The sequence below is a fragment of the Bos indicus x Bos taurus genome, chromosome X (assembly GCF_003369695.1).
Source record: "Bos indicus x Bos taurus breed Angus x Brahman F1 hybrid chromosome X, Bos_hybrid_MaternalHap_v2.0, whole genome shotgun sequence".
Taxonomy (NCBI): domain Eukaryota; kingdom Metazoa; phylum Chordata; class Mammalia; order Artiodactyla; family Bovidae; genus Bos; species Bos indicus x Bos taurus.
Window position 1 is genome coordinate 22265756 of NC_040105.1, and position 14802 is coordinate 22280557.

General features: G+C 40.8%; 1 protein-coding gene across 2 annotated transcripts in view; it reads left to right on the forward strand.

The window, feature by feature from the left end:
- PDK3 (pyruvate dehydrogenase kinase 3) overlaps positions 1–14802 on the forward strand; it is an 82639-nt gene that overhangs the window by 42124 nt on the left and 25713 nt on the right. For both annotated transcript variants that reach the window (XM_027533591.1, XM_027533592.1), the window contains exon 6: positions 10528–10605. In XM_027533591.1, coding sequence (XP_027389392.1) covers positions 10528–10605 — 78 coding nt within the window. The remainder of the gene's footprint in view (positions 1–10527; positions 10606–14802) is intronic.

The following is a 14802-nucleotide window of genomic DNA, read 5'->3' on the forward strand; positions in this document are numbered from 1 at the left end:
TTAAAGTTGCTCAATCGTGTCCGACTATCTGTGACCCCGTGGCCTATACAGTCCATGGAATTCTCCAGGCCAGAACACTGGAGTGGGTAGCCTTTCCCTTCTCCAGATCTTCCCAACCCGGGGATTGAACCTAGGTCTTCTGCATTGCAGGTGGATTCTTTACCAGCTGAGCCACAAGGGAAGCTCTAACGGGGGTGTAAATTCCTAAAAGGCTGGAATTAACTCTCATTCATGCTTGCATCACTTTTCTCGGGGACAGAAGTTTTGTACCAAACACTAGCCGAGGATTATGTGCAAGACAGCTGGATCAGTATTTGAAAGAAAAAACCTAGAAGTTTGTGTCTCCTGCTTTCTTGGGCCTTTTCAGTCAAGGCTTTGACCTGGGCCAGATGGCTCCCTCCCTCATTCTGGGCTCACTCACAGCTTTATCTTCACTCCTTCTCCTGCCCTTTTTGACTTTGTACTCAGCAAACCCACCTGTTAGGGTGAACACAGTTTATTCCATCCATCCTCTCATGGAATCATTCCTACTACTTGTCTGGTACAACTAAAAGGCAAAGCTTAACCCCACGCCCCTCTGCCGCCTCCCCCAACGCACAGCTACACCTCACACTCAGGAAGGGTGGGGCAAGGACTGCCCTGCTTCCCACTCCCCACCACTTCCTTCAAACCTTGTTTTTTATTTCTTAATAACCTCTTTCCTTGAGGAAGACAACAGTGGGGGCTGGTTTTAGATTCTGAAAGTGCACGAACCTTTGAAGCAACTTCCACACCATCAGCTCTTCTTCCACCTTCGTAAATCATAAATTGCACCACAGCACACTGAGGATGCTTGGCTTGGACATACTTTCTAGAATGCAGTGGTGCTTCTTCCGCTTGGGGAGGCCTGTGTTAACTAAGGGTCACTTGTCTTCAAACTGTTGGTGTAAATTATACCACATCAATATGTATAAACATACACAATTTATTTATACGTTATGTAAACTGAAGAAATGTGAGTACAGAAAAGAAACTGATTTCCATAAAAATCAGGTTGAATGCTCTGGAAAGGCTTGATAAAAAAAGTTTCTTAAAAATGTAATGAAGTAACTGGGAACAAGGTAACTATTAGGTGACAGGGCAGCGGTGAGTAAAAATATGAGTAGGAATCTGCACTCAGATTGCTTGACAAGTATCTCTAGTGCACTTTAAAGAAATTGGAATTCATAGCTGTGTGCAGTATTGTTTATCTAAGAAATATGACCTGGAACCCCTATTCAAAGGAGGGGCTTTGGCCTTACATGAGAAGATTGGTAGAGGAATAAACTGTGTATTCATATGTGTGTTTTAGGTTAATATTTACAGTTGTAGTCATATTTTATGGTTTCTTACTATGCAACTTTTTTGTCAGTCATCCAACTCCTGTTCCCAGTTTGGTCAGTTAAGAGGACTAATACCATATTGTTGTTGAGTCACTAAGTCATGTCTGACTCTTTGTGACCCCATGAACTGCAGCACACCAGGCTCCTCTGTCCTTTATTACCTCCTGGAGTTTGCTCAGATTCATGTCTATTAAGTTGGTGATGCTATCTAACCATAAAAAGTGCTCACTGAAGAAAACTGAGAAAATGTGGGAAAAGATGGAAGAGACTAAAAATCACCTGTCTTCATAACCCAGTGAGAACATTGTTTTCTACATTTGAATTCATACCCACTTTACAGATTGGTATATAACTGTGAATAACATGCATCTCTCTATGAAATCCATAGTACGTGTGTATTTCCCCATCTCCAGTGCCCACCACACACCACCTTCCTGGATGAATTCAGTATCTGATCTTCTCGACTCATAACCTCTATATTAGTTGGTTTTCCCAGCCAGGTACATATAATCCTTATTCCTCAGTGAGGCACTAGTCTTAAATCAGTTGCCTTTCCTGCCATGGCAGAATTGGCTTGACAGCCTAGCAGGAAACATGAAAGTCTCTTTCCTCCTTGTGGACAAAGCACATTTTAATAGGCAGCTTTCTGTTTCATGCCTGTGGACCCCATTCTTAATTCTCGGAGTGTCTGGATACCCAAGCAGAAGCTCTTTCTGGTTCAAAATAAGTCTGAGAAAGAGTCAACAAGGCAGAGAGCACTGGCTCTCAGCAGGCCTAGAAGTTCTTCCATGTCTTCTAGTAAAAAGACACTGGAGCCTCCATTGCCAGGTGCCCCAGGGGCAGCAGGCAGAGTCCTCAAGGCTCCAGGCCTCTCCAGCTCTTCTTCCCAATCCGCCCCAGTACCGCCAGAAGAGGAAGAGATGTGTGTCAGCACCCACAACTCTTAGTGATGTCTTCCCACTGCCTTCCTTTTTTGAAGACAGTATTGTTTTCACTGGTTTTTCCCCTTCTCCTCTTAGCTTCTGAGATTTCTCAGTTAATCTTCTAACTCAGCATCTCTGTCTCTCATATTTGTTTTCCTTTCCTTTTGTTTTAGGAAGCTTGAGGTAGAGGGTATAGGGGTTCTAAGTTCTAATGACAGCTCTGCTGTTGATTTTCTCAGCGGTGAAGGTCCTGCATGGTGTAAGCATAGTCAGATGTCAGCACCAGATGACCTGTGTGTGTGTGCGTGCAGGCGCGTGTGCATGTACACATATGTGCCTGTACATGGGTATGCACATGCACATGTGTGTTTTATAGCCTTAGGGAAGCCTGAAGGAACTAACAGTGATCCCATACTTAGATATCTTGAGACTCTAGGAAACTTTTATGTAGAAAGGTAGGGACAATATTTTTATTTTTGACTAGACAGTTGTATAAATGTGTTAGAGTGGGGTGCATCCTGCATCACAGTAATTGAATGTGCAGCACACTGAAGCATGCCTCCTTGCTGCTTATTCAGCACATTAATATCTACCTTTACACATCTGCAAATTACAGCCTCCTGGCAGTGAATGCTAGAATTAGCGTTGTAGAGCAGTTCCCATTATCCTCTAGGAGGTGCCTTCCATTGTGACTGTTTCCCCTCCTTTCTTTGTAAGAAACTGCAAAACAAAATGGAGAATCCTATGGTAAGATCATTTTAAAGGTACAGACTGAAGTACTTGGTACAAAAGTCAGCTCTCACAGCAACATTAGCTCACCTGTGTTGTTCCTAAATGCTGTTATTGCTCAGCTTAGCCTAATAGCACACAGATGGAATCTGAAGAGTATGTCATTATTCTGGTCAGAAATAATGTCTTGTGCTCTCACTTCGGGCTCTTCAGGTGATGAGTAAGAGAGACCTACTCCCGCCAACTCAGGAGACAGACGCATTCAGAGAACCTAGTAGGTCCCATGGTAATCCTAGGGCAAGAAACACATTCCAGTCGGAGCTCTAGAGATTGGAACTGGGCAGCAGAAAGCAGGGTTTTTTCCTATGTATCTTAGTAAGTGGGTTGGTCAAGTCGCTCTCAAGACTCTTGAGAGTCCCTTGGACTGGGAGATCAAACCAGTCAGTCCTAAAGAAAGTCAGTCCTGAATATTCGTTGGAAGGACTGATGCTGAAGCTGAAACTCCAATACTTTGGCCACCTGATGTGAAGAACTGACTCATTGGAAAAGATCCTGATGCTGGGAAAGAGGCAGGAGGAGAAGGGGAGGAAGGGACGACAGAAGATGAGATGGTCGGATGGCATCACCAACTCAATGGACATGAGTTTGAGCAGGCTCCAGGAGTTGGCGATAGACTGGGAAGCCTGGCATGCTGCAGACACAACTGAGTGACTGAACTGGTCAAGTCATGGCCGCCCGCCCCACTGTCTTGTCTATAGACAGGCAAACCGTTTAAGGCAGCTTGTTAAGGGTGAGAACAGGCACTCCAGGCCTTCTTTCTACTCATCATAACTCTCCATGTATCCTTTTGTCTTCTGCTCTGCCTGACTGTCTCCATCCTGAATGCGCAGAAGATGAATTTCATCAACTCAGCCTATCTCTTTGCCCGGGACGCTTATGCGTCTGATCAGCCTGTGGATTGGTTGCTCTTGTGTTAGATGTTCTTTCCTCACTTCTCCAGTTGGCTGTGTTTTGGGCAGTGGCAGAGGTTCTGGCACTTAAAAAAAACAAAACCCTGATTCTCTCCTCTCAGGATGAGTTTTGGGTAGATGATGATAGATAAACCTTGTGAGAATTGACTTCAGCTCGTCTTAAAAGAAGCATACCTGTGACTGTAATGCTTTGTGGTCATATGAATTTACCTTGTTTGGGTAGTGCTTCTTAAGCATGAGCTTTATGATTTTTGGTATCCTTTTCGTTTGTTTTTTCAGCGTTCACTCAGATTCATCCTTGTCCAGACTCTGATATTTGTAAACAGACAATGGCACGTGTTTGGGATAGAGACTAATATGGATAACAGGGTTCTCTGGTGAATTTTGAATAGGAAAGTCTTCTAATGATAACATCTAATAACATAACATTACCAAAAAGATCTTTACGACCCAGATAATCATGATGGTGTGATCACTCACACTCACCTAGAGCCAGACATCCTGGAATATGAAGTCAGGTGGGCCTTAGGAAGCATCACTATGAACAAAGCTAGTGGAGGTGATGGAATTCCAGTTGAGTTATTTCAAATCCTAAAAGATGATGCTGTAAAGGTGGTGCACTCAGTATGACAGCAAGTTTGGAAAACTTAGCAGTAGCCACAAAACTGGAAAAGGTCAGGTTTCATTCCAGTCCCTAAGAAAGGCAATGCCAAAGAATGTTCAAACTACCACACAGTTGCACTCATCTCACACACTAGTAAAGTAATGCTCAAAATTATCCAAGCCAGGCTTCAACAATATGTCAGTCAAGAACTTCCAGATGTTCGAGCTGGATTTAGAAAAGGCAGAGGAACCAGAGATCAAATTGCGAACATCCACTGGATCATCAAAAAAGCAAGAGAGTTCCAGAAAAACATCTATTTCTGCTTTATTTATTACGCCAAAACCTTTGACTATATAGATCACAATAAACTGTGTAAAATTCTGAAAGAGATGGGCATACCAGACCACCTGACCTGCCTCTTGAGAAACCTATATGCAGGTCAGGAAGCAACAGTTAGAACTGGACATGGAGCAACAGACTGGTTCCAAATAGGAAAAGGAGTATGTCAAGGCTGTATATTGTCACCCTGCTTATTTAACTTATATGCAGAGTACGTCATGAGAAACACTGGACTGGAGGAAGCACAAGCTGGAATCAAGATTGCCTGGAGAAATATCAATAACCTCAGATATGCAGATGACACCACCCTTATGGCAGAAAGTGAACAAGAACTAAAGAGCCTCTTGATGAAAGTGAGAGGAGAGTGAAAAAGTTGGCTTAAAGCTCAACATTTAGAAAACTAAGATCATGGCATCCAGTCCCATCATTTTATGGCAAATAGATGGGGAAACAGTGGAAACAGTGTCAGACTTTATTTTTTGGGGCTCCAAAATCACTGCAGATGGTGATTGCAGCCATGAAATTAAAAGACGCTTACTCTTTGGAAAGTTATGACCAACCTAGACAGCATATTAAAAAGCAGAAATATTACTTTGTCAACAAAGGTCCATCTAGTCGAGGCTATGGTTTTTCCAGTGGTCATGTATGGATGTGAGAGTTGGACTGTGAAGAGAGCTGAGTGCCAAAGAACTGATGCTTTTGAACTGTGGTGTTGGAGGAGACTCTTGAGAGTCCCTTGGACTGCAAGGAGATCCAACCAGTCCATTCTAAAGGAGGTCAGTCCTGGGTGTTCATTGGAAGGACTGATGTTGAAGCTGAAACTCCAATACTGTGGCCACCTGATGCAAAGTACTGACTCATCTGAAAAGACCTTGATGCTGGGAAAGATTGAGGGCAGGAGGAGAAGGGGATGACAGAGGATGAGTTGGTTGGATGGCATCACGGACTCAATGGACATGGGTTTGGGTGGACTCCGGGAGTTGGTAATGGACAGGGAGGCCTGGCGTGCTGCGGTTCATGGGTTCACAGAGAGTCGGACATGACTGAGCGACTGAACTGAATAACATAACATCCATACAGTGTTAAATATTCCTTTGTGCTTTTCTTAACATCTAATGCAGGATTCCTGGCTATAGTAGATCTGTTGTGCTTGTTGCTATGTGAACCTTCCCTGTACTCTTAATGACTCAGTCTTTTTTAATTTTAATCTGTGTGTTAACATTTAGGGTACTCTTCCTTGGGGAAGTAGAAATGTGCTACACGTGCAGTTTTGTTAGTTACTTTATCATCAGTACTCTATTTCTCTTGAAAACAGGTTCTTAATGAAAATGACGTGTTCAGTGGCAGTAATAATCATTTCCTAATACTTCCTTTTAAAGATTGATGGTAAAGAAAAAACGTCTTAAAAAGATTGAATTTTTTTTAAATAATAAAATAAAAAGTAAAGGAAAAAAAAGATTGGTGGCTCAAATATTGGGTTGGCCAAAATGTTTATTTGGGTATTATTGCAAGATGGTACGAAAAGCTCAGAAGAACTTTTTAGCCAACTCAGTGTATAAAAGTAATTTGATAAATTATTGTGTTTGAGAGTTTTGGTTTCTACTTAAGAAATATGAAAGTTTTATTAGAAAGCTTATTAGTAGAATTTGCGTTTTACTCTAGATATAAAGGAAATGAATTTTTAAGCCAGTAGTTGAAGTTTGGTTGTAATGTTGGTGATTTTTAAAAACTTTTTCATTTTTATGTTATTTTACCTGAACAGAAGTGTCCTATTTGAGTATATATATGCTGTCATACTTGCCAGCGCCCATGATCACTCATATCCTACGAGTGACAGTGACAGGATTAGCATGACCCAGCATTGACTTTCTCGGCCAGTAGTCCCCAAATCTAGCTTCTCTTTTCAGAATTACTTGCTAAATAAGTTTTTTTTTATTGTTTTAAACCACAGATTCCTAGGCTACACAGAGCTGCTGCATCAGAATCTCCAGGGGTTCATTTTACCTGTGAACTTGCTAATGAATTCTGCACATGCAGTTTTGGGGACCCCTCTAGGGCACTAGTTCCCCATCTGACCAGAAAGAACGTCTCTGATCATTATAACTGATTGAACCTGGAGAATTTTCATATGGGCGGGGTTGTTCTATTTAAGAGAGCCATGGGAATTTGTAAGGATGCATGCAAATACAGATTTTGCCATTACTGCCCCCAAAATACTTCTGGTTGGCTGATGGTACATGTGAGTCTTCTTGAGTTTCTCAAGGATCATGATGCAGTTCCTGATTACAGCACTGATGCACTGTGATTTGTGGAAATGCTTGAAAAATCCTTGTTCACATGTGGTTTTAGGAATCATGGTGGGTCTTTGAGTTTCAGAAGTTGGCTGCGTCTATCTGGACTGTACCATCTTCCACATGTTATGTTTGTATCAAATTTAAAAAAAAAATGCTGTTATAATCTCATGCTACTGGGCAAGCTAATGTCATGAAGAGCTAGCACATTTTAGCGGAGTTGGACTCATTTCCTGTTTTGTAGTGAATGGAAGAGCAGTTATGGTGTTATATACTTGGAGTGGTTTTGTGGAGATGTATTGGCGTTGCATATGGATCACAAAGCATCACTTTATGATTTTGGTACTTATTGGTTAAGTGTTGGAAGCTCTTGGTCAGCTTTGTGCTGTCGTGTCACTAGGTGGAGATGTAGCCTTGTTTGGTGGTATAGCCACAGCCCAAAGAGTATGTCTGGATTTCTTTTCTTATTTCAAAAGAACTTTAGAGATATTTGATGAGTTTTATTATACCCTACGAAAAAACTTGGGAACTTAATATAATTCTAAATTATCCTCTTCTTCATTAAGGTTTAAATCCAGTCCTACTTTAATGTCTGTTTTTACACTGATGAACTCTTTTTAAATTTCTTTCTCCTCTGGCTAATGTTTCTTTTGGCTAGCCCTCGTTATTTCATCTTGTCAAAGAGATTCTGATGTCTCTTTCTGTGGTTCTTTATAGTGGTTTAATTCTAAAAGTTTAATAAAGTAAGAATTTTTACTCTAAAGTCAAATATTAGGCAAAATTGAAGTTTAGTAGTAATAGGAGGTAAATGAACCAAAACTTACAGTCTGAACATACCCTAATTTTATCTTTTGTATTATTTTAGGTTGACATTGTCAATTTTTTATATGCTTAATTTCTGTCAGGCATATTTCCCCCCCCTTTCTTCCTTCCATCTTTTCCTCTTCCTTCTTGAATCTTGAATGTGGCTCCTCTATGCACAGTACTGATGTGAAGAGTTGAAAAGAAATGTGAGCCTGTCTCCAAAGAGCTGATAGCCGGTGGAGGACATTGCAAATGTGACCACGAAGCATTTTAAAGCAATTTGAATATCTGATCTTTAGAAATGATAAAGATGGAACTTTAAAAAAAATCTCCTTACTTTGGAAGACACTCTGACTGTTCTTCAGACATTTAAACATAAAGCTGCTGGATGATCAAGCAGTTTTTCTCTCCTAGGTATATACCCAAGGGAAATGAAAATAAATCTTCACCAAAATAACTTGCACATGAATGTTCATAGCAGTGTGAATGCACGTGTGAATGTCCACATGTAATACCCTAACAGTGGAAACAATCCAAATGTCTGTCAATGGATAAATGAATAGACAGAATGTGATATATCTGCACAATGCAATAGTAGTTCAGTGATAAAAAGAAGCTAACTACCGATGCATGCTCCAACATCGGTGACTCTTGAAAACTTTATGCTAAGTGAAAGAAAACAGTCACAAAAGGCCATATACTCTATGATTTCATTTATATGAAATGTCCAGAATAGGAAAATCTGTAGAGACAAAAAGTAGGTTAGTGATTACCTGGGGCTGGATGGGAGTGGGGTAATGACTGTTCATGGTTATGGAGTTTCCTTTGGAGGAATTGGAAGCGTAAAATTAATTGCGGTCATGGATGCACAACTTTGCAAGTAAACTAAAAATCATTAAAGTGTATGTGCATTTGCAATGGGTAACTTGTATGAGAATTATATCTCAGTAAGCCTGTTTGTTAAAAAAAATAAATTATCAAAAGGCTTACAGTTGATTAAGTGAAAGTGAAAGTCACTCAGTCATGTCCAACTCTTTATGATCCCATGGACTATACAGTCCATGGAATTCTCTAGGCCAGAATACTTGAGTGGGTAGCCTTTCCCTTCTCCAGGGGATCTTCCCAACCCAGGAATCAAACCGAGGTCTCCTGCGTTGCAGGCGGATTCTTTACCAACTGAGCTATCAGGGAAGCCCACAATTGATCAAGTCAAGGAATATTTGTTGACTATCTAACAGTCATGGCATGAGTTCTGTGTGAGTTACAAAACCAGTACAAACCCTGACCTCAGATTGCTTACAGTTGAAGAGAAAAGGCACACATGCAGTGTAAAACAATTCACTGTAGCTTTCTGAATTTGTTCCCATCTTTGGGTTGTAACTTCTTGATTTCTCTCTTCCATTCGACCTTCATGGCTCTGATTTTCTAACCCTTTGTCTGTTTTTTCTTTCAAAAGCAAACTATTAATCCTCAGATTTTGAAAAAATAACAGCCCCAATCTGTTGCCTGGGCTTCCCTGGTAGCTCAGCTGGTAAAGAATCCGCCTGCAATGTGAGAGACCTGGATTCGATCCCTGGGTTGGGAAGATCCCTTGGAGGAGGTCATGACAACCCACTCCAGTATTCTTGCCTGGTGAATCCCCATGGATTCTAGTCTGGAGGGCTACAGTCCATGGGGTCACGAACAGTTGGACATAACTGAGTGACTAAGCATAGCACAACCTGTTACCTTTAACTACCTAAAGGACATAAAAAAAATATTTTATTGAAGTGTAGGTGATTTAAAGGACATTTTAAAGCAAGAGTAGTATCTCCAGTAGCTTAAATTGTGTGGCTCATGGAAATCCGTTCATTTAGAAAATACATATTGGTGTTTCACTTACAAAGAATTGGAAGATCTTAAGAGAATTGGCCTTACTATTTTTGAAATTGCAACAAATATCTTTTTGGTACAGTTTAGTCAGGTTGCAGACTGGTCAGAAATGCAGTCTTGAATTTATAGATTATCATGAAAAATGCCTTGCAGGAATATTTAAAAGTTTGTTTTGTATAGAGCTGGCTTATGTTGTCATTGGGAGACCTGGGTTGAATCCCTGGATTGGGAAGATTCCCCTGGAGGAAGGCATGGCAATCCACTCCAGTATTCTTGCCTGGAGAATCACCATGGACAGAGGAGCCTGATGGGCTATAGTCCATGGGGTTGCAGACTTGGACACAGCTAAGCACAGCATAGCACATTGTGGTCATTAATATAGCATTTTTATATTCTTGTGGTCATTAAAAGAGGAATTTTGGTTCAGTTACTGTAATTCTTTTTTATAGCCAAAAAAGGCTATTTTTTAAAGGCAGTAGGTGATTAACTCTAAATGTGTCAGGTTATTTTTTAAAGGCAGTAGGTGATTAACTCTAAATGTGTCAGGTTACACATTGTCCTTGTTTATTAAGCCTGTCTGTCTGAGTCCATGGTATTAGTGCATCAGCTAGACTTTTTTTTCTCTCTTTGCAGATGCGTATGAAACCGCCAAGATGCTTTGTGAACAGTATTATCTGGTAGCTCCAGAGCTGGAAGTTGAAGAATTCAATGGTAAAAGAAAAATAATTTTAACCTTAGATACAAATGAGCTGACTAAAAAACTGACTCTACCTGAGCTATATTTCACTGAGATCCTCAAATTGTGTTGTTTTTTCATCTTTTATGTGTTCTTAAAACCCTTTCTGTGTCTTTGGTCAACGAGTTTTTATACAGTAATCTATGAGAACCCCCAGGTTTTGGAACAGAAGTAATCAAGGTAGAAGATGCACAAAGACATAAACAGACAGTTCTCAAAACAACAGATGCCAACAGTCATTAAACAATGGGAGGGTGTTTAACTTTAATAATCAAAAAGGAACAAAGGAAAACAAATGCTATTTTTGCCTTTCAAAATGGCAGTGATTAAAACATTTTAATGCTTTGAATTGATGCCCAGAAAAATACCTTTCCCCAACACTTACATATTCCTGGTGTAAGTTTAAATTGCTACAGCCTTTCTTTAACAAAAGGCTAACAGTGTTCTGTCTCTTTGCCTAGTACATTAAATTAATAATGGTTATATTCTTTGATCCAGTAAATAAACTTCAGAAAATTTATTATAAGAACATAGAGATTGCACAGATCTGTGTATAAGAATGATGATCTCAGTGGGTTTAAAAAAATAATTTTATTTATTTATTTATGGTTGCACTGGGTCTTCTTTGCTGCCCGGGTTTCTCTAGTTGTGAGTGGAGGCTAGTCTCTAGTTGTGATGTATGGGCTTCTACTGCAGTGGCTTCTGGGGCACGGGGGCTTTGGTGGTTACAGCTCTCGGACTCTAGAGGGCAGGCTCAGTAGTTGCGGTGCATGGGCTTAGTTGCTCCGTGGCATGTGGGAGCTTCCTGCACCAGGGATCGAACCCGTGTCTCCTGCACTGACAGGTGGATTCTTTACCACTGAGCCACCAGGGAAACCCCACAGTGGTTTTCTTATACAGAAAAATTAGAAAACAACCCAAGTTTTCCACCGTGCTACTGCTAAGTCACTTCAGTCGTGTCCGACTCTGTGTGACCCCATAGACAGCAGCCCACCAGGCTCCCCCGTCCCTGGGATTCTCCAGGCAAGAACACTGGAGTGGGTTGCCATTTCCTTCTCCAATGCATGAAAGTGAAAAGTGAAAGTGAAGTCGCTCAGTCGTGTCCGACTCTTCACGACCCCATGGACTGCAGCCTACCAGGCTCCTCCATCCATGGGATTTTCCAGGCAAGAGTACTGGAGTGGGGTGCCAGGCATACCCATAAGATAGAATACTATGCAGCCATTCAGAATAATGCTTTACAGAATATTTAATATTTGAGAAAAGTTGTAAACATAGGCTATAAAAGTTTGCTATTGTGCAGGTTCATTGGATAATATGTCAAAGGATTTATTACCACCATAATACAAATAGCAGCTCCCTGAATAGTGGCATTTTAGCTGATTTTTCTATTAGTTGTATGAAACTATATTTACATGTTACTTTTTTATTGTAAGTTATGAAAGAGACATGCTTATCATAAAAATACAAGCGTAAATGTAGAATAAGTAAAAGTCCCCACTACTGTCTCCCATACAGTTTTGTTTTTTACATAAATGAGTCTAAAACCATACATGTTCTTTAACTTATGTATTTCACTTCACCTTAAAGATCTTGGCATGTATTTCTGTCTTTTAGAGATTGTCCATGGTGTAGATTATCTTAATTTATGTAATCATTTTTCCATTGGATGCGCATCTAGGATTTCTAATTTTCCCATGTTCCATCTGATGGGGTATGAAGGGGTATGTGTGTGGGTGGGTGGGTGTGTATTTGGAGGGTGGGAAAACATATGAATGTATGGAGGTATTTCTGTTGGTTACATTCTTAGAAGCAGAGTGACTGAGTCTTAGGGTATGGGTTCTTAGGCTATGCATTAAAGATAAACCACATTCCCTCAAAAATATTCCAAAAATCTATTTCTCTTAAAATGAGTTCAGAATGTGAAGACTTCAGGCTGCCATGACAGGACTCCTGCCCCAATATTCTACTGGGAGACAGAGAATCAAAGCTGCTTGAAAAGTCTGTTGGGTTCTCTGAAAAGAGTTGCACCCCTATTTTACCGAAATATACCTCTAGGACCAAGTAGATTTTGCTCGAGTATTTCTGAGAAGCAGCTTTATTTCTCCCTACTGGCTAGGGGGAACCTGACCTCACCGTCCAGATTTCTGTTCGTCAGACGTGGAACTCGCACTCACTGGTAGTAATTAATTGCTCTTTGGCATGAGTGGCAGCCTCACTCGCTTGGTCTTGCTGATACCTGGTGCCAACCAGGTCAGCGCATTCCTTCCCTGTCTCTCTGGGCAGTCCACCCCAGCAAAAGAGAAGCTTTCCAAGCGTTTTTGGCACCATCTTATGCGTGATTTTTGAAGCCCCTTCTGCCATCACTAAGAGAAATGAATGCTGGTGGTTACAGGTAGCCTCTAGTTTCCTGTGGCTTTGGGTGGTGTAGTTAGGATTTCTACTTGTTATTTCTTGAATGCCAAAGCTCTTTGCGAGTGCAGTTCAGGACTGCATTGGAGCTCTCACAAGCTTCATCATAGAGACAGCAGGTCAGAGGTCAGTCATGAATACCTTAAGCAGACACTGGGGCTTTGTAGCAGACTCTTTCCCAGCTATGAATCAGATCCAGAGTCTGTGGATTCATTTTCAGAGCCCGTGTGAACTAGCATAGCACCTTCTTCAGGACACTCCCATTTTCCAGCCCTGCTGGGTCCACCGGGTCCCTCGAACAACCAGCCGTCAGTGATGGCACTCACTGCCCTCTGCTCTGCACTTCAGAGGAGTAAGGCGGCCATTAACGCTCAAAGAACAATTTGTTGCTACCTGAGAATGTTAAGTTCTGTTAGATTGACCCCTCATCTCATTTTCTGACTGTTTGATTTTTTTCCTTGCCCACGGCAGCCCCCTGAGAAAGGAGTAAATAGGCTTATGCAGAACATAGTGTGTGAACACCATCAGTATTTACAGTCATCACTAGCATTTTATATATGGGGGGCTAGCTGTAGTAATCTTCCTTTTTTTTTTCTTTTAGTAATACATTTCAAGAAACATTAAAAATAACAGAATTTTACTTACCTTACATCAGGTTTCAAATATTACTGGTTAGTTACCCACAGCAACCCATGTGGTTGCTCCAAAGACAGGTGGCTATCCCACTGTGCTTTTTCTCATTTCCATGTTCTCTTTCTCTTTTGGCAACTGCCAAAACATGAAGTAAGTAAACCTTTTTACTTACCTTTTTTTGCATTCCCATGGTAAAGCAACATGGCTGAAAAACATGAAGTTTGTAGCCAGCTCAGGGGGTGGAAATCTGTATCCTGACACTTAGGAGACAAGTCACTTCACCTCTGACCCTCAGCTGTGAGCTCTCCTTGTGAGGTGATGGAAGGATAAATTTTTCTAAGTCCTCAAATAGAGCATAAGCATGTGCTAGAAATGTAATAAAGGCTGGCTACTGGAAGTCAAGGCTGACTTGGGAAAGATAAAACTTCTGGTTACCACACTGGCATTTTTTTCACCTTTTCTAGATTAGTCTTTCTTGTCAAGAGGTTGATTCATAGCTTTAGGTTTTGTTGGAAAAGTAAAAATTTCTGTTCATACTATGTGTATTTTGTTATAAGAGGGTTCATAGCAAAAGTATGCATCTATCCTGGGATCTGTGACCTATGCCTAGTTTCCTCATATTGGATACTTCTGTGGATATTTTTAGTTAGGTGCTTCTGCTCGAGAATTGAAAAAGCCCTTACTGTAGCTGTGTTGACACTGTTGAGGTTAATTTTTTAGTAATGGTAATAGCCAACATTTATTAATTGATGGCTTACTGTGTGGCAGGCTCTGGGTAAACTAGTTTATCACTGTTATTTCGTTTAATCCTTACATTAACCCAGTGAGATATGAGAAATAATTTTATTTGTTTTCTTTAAAACTTTTAAATTTTATGTTGGAATATAGCTGATTAACAATGTTGTGATAGTTTTAGGTGAACAGCAAAGGGACTCAGCCATACATATACATGCATCTGTTCTCTCCCAAACTCCCCTCTCATCAAGGCTTCCACATAATGTTGAGCAAAGTTCCCTGTGGTAGAGAGTAAGTCCTTGTTGGTTATCCATTTTAAGTATAGCTGTGTGTACATGTGCATCCCTCACTATCCCTTCCCCCCATTCCCATCCTTGTATTGTGCCCATTAT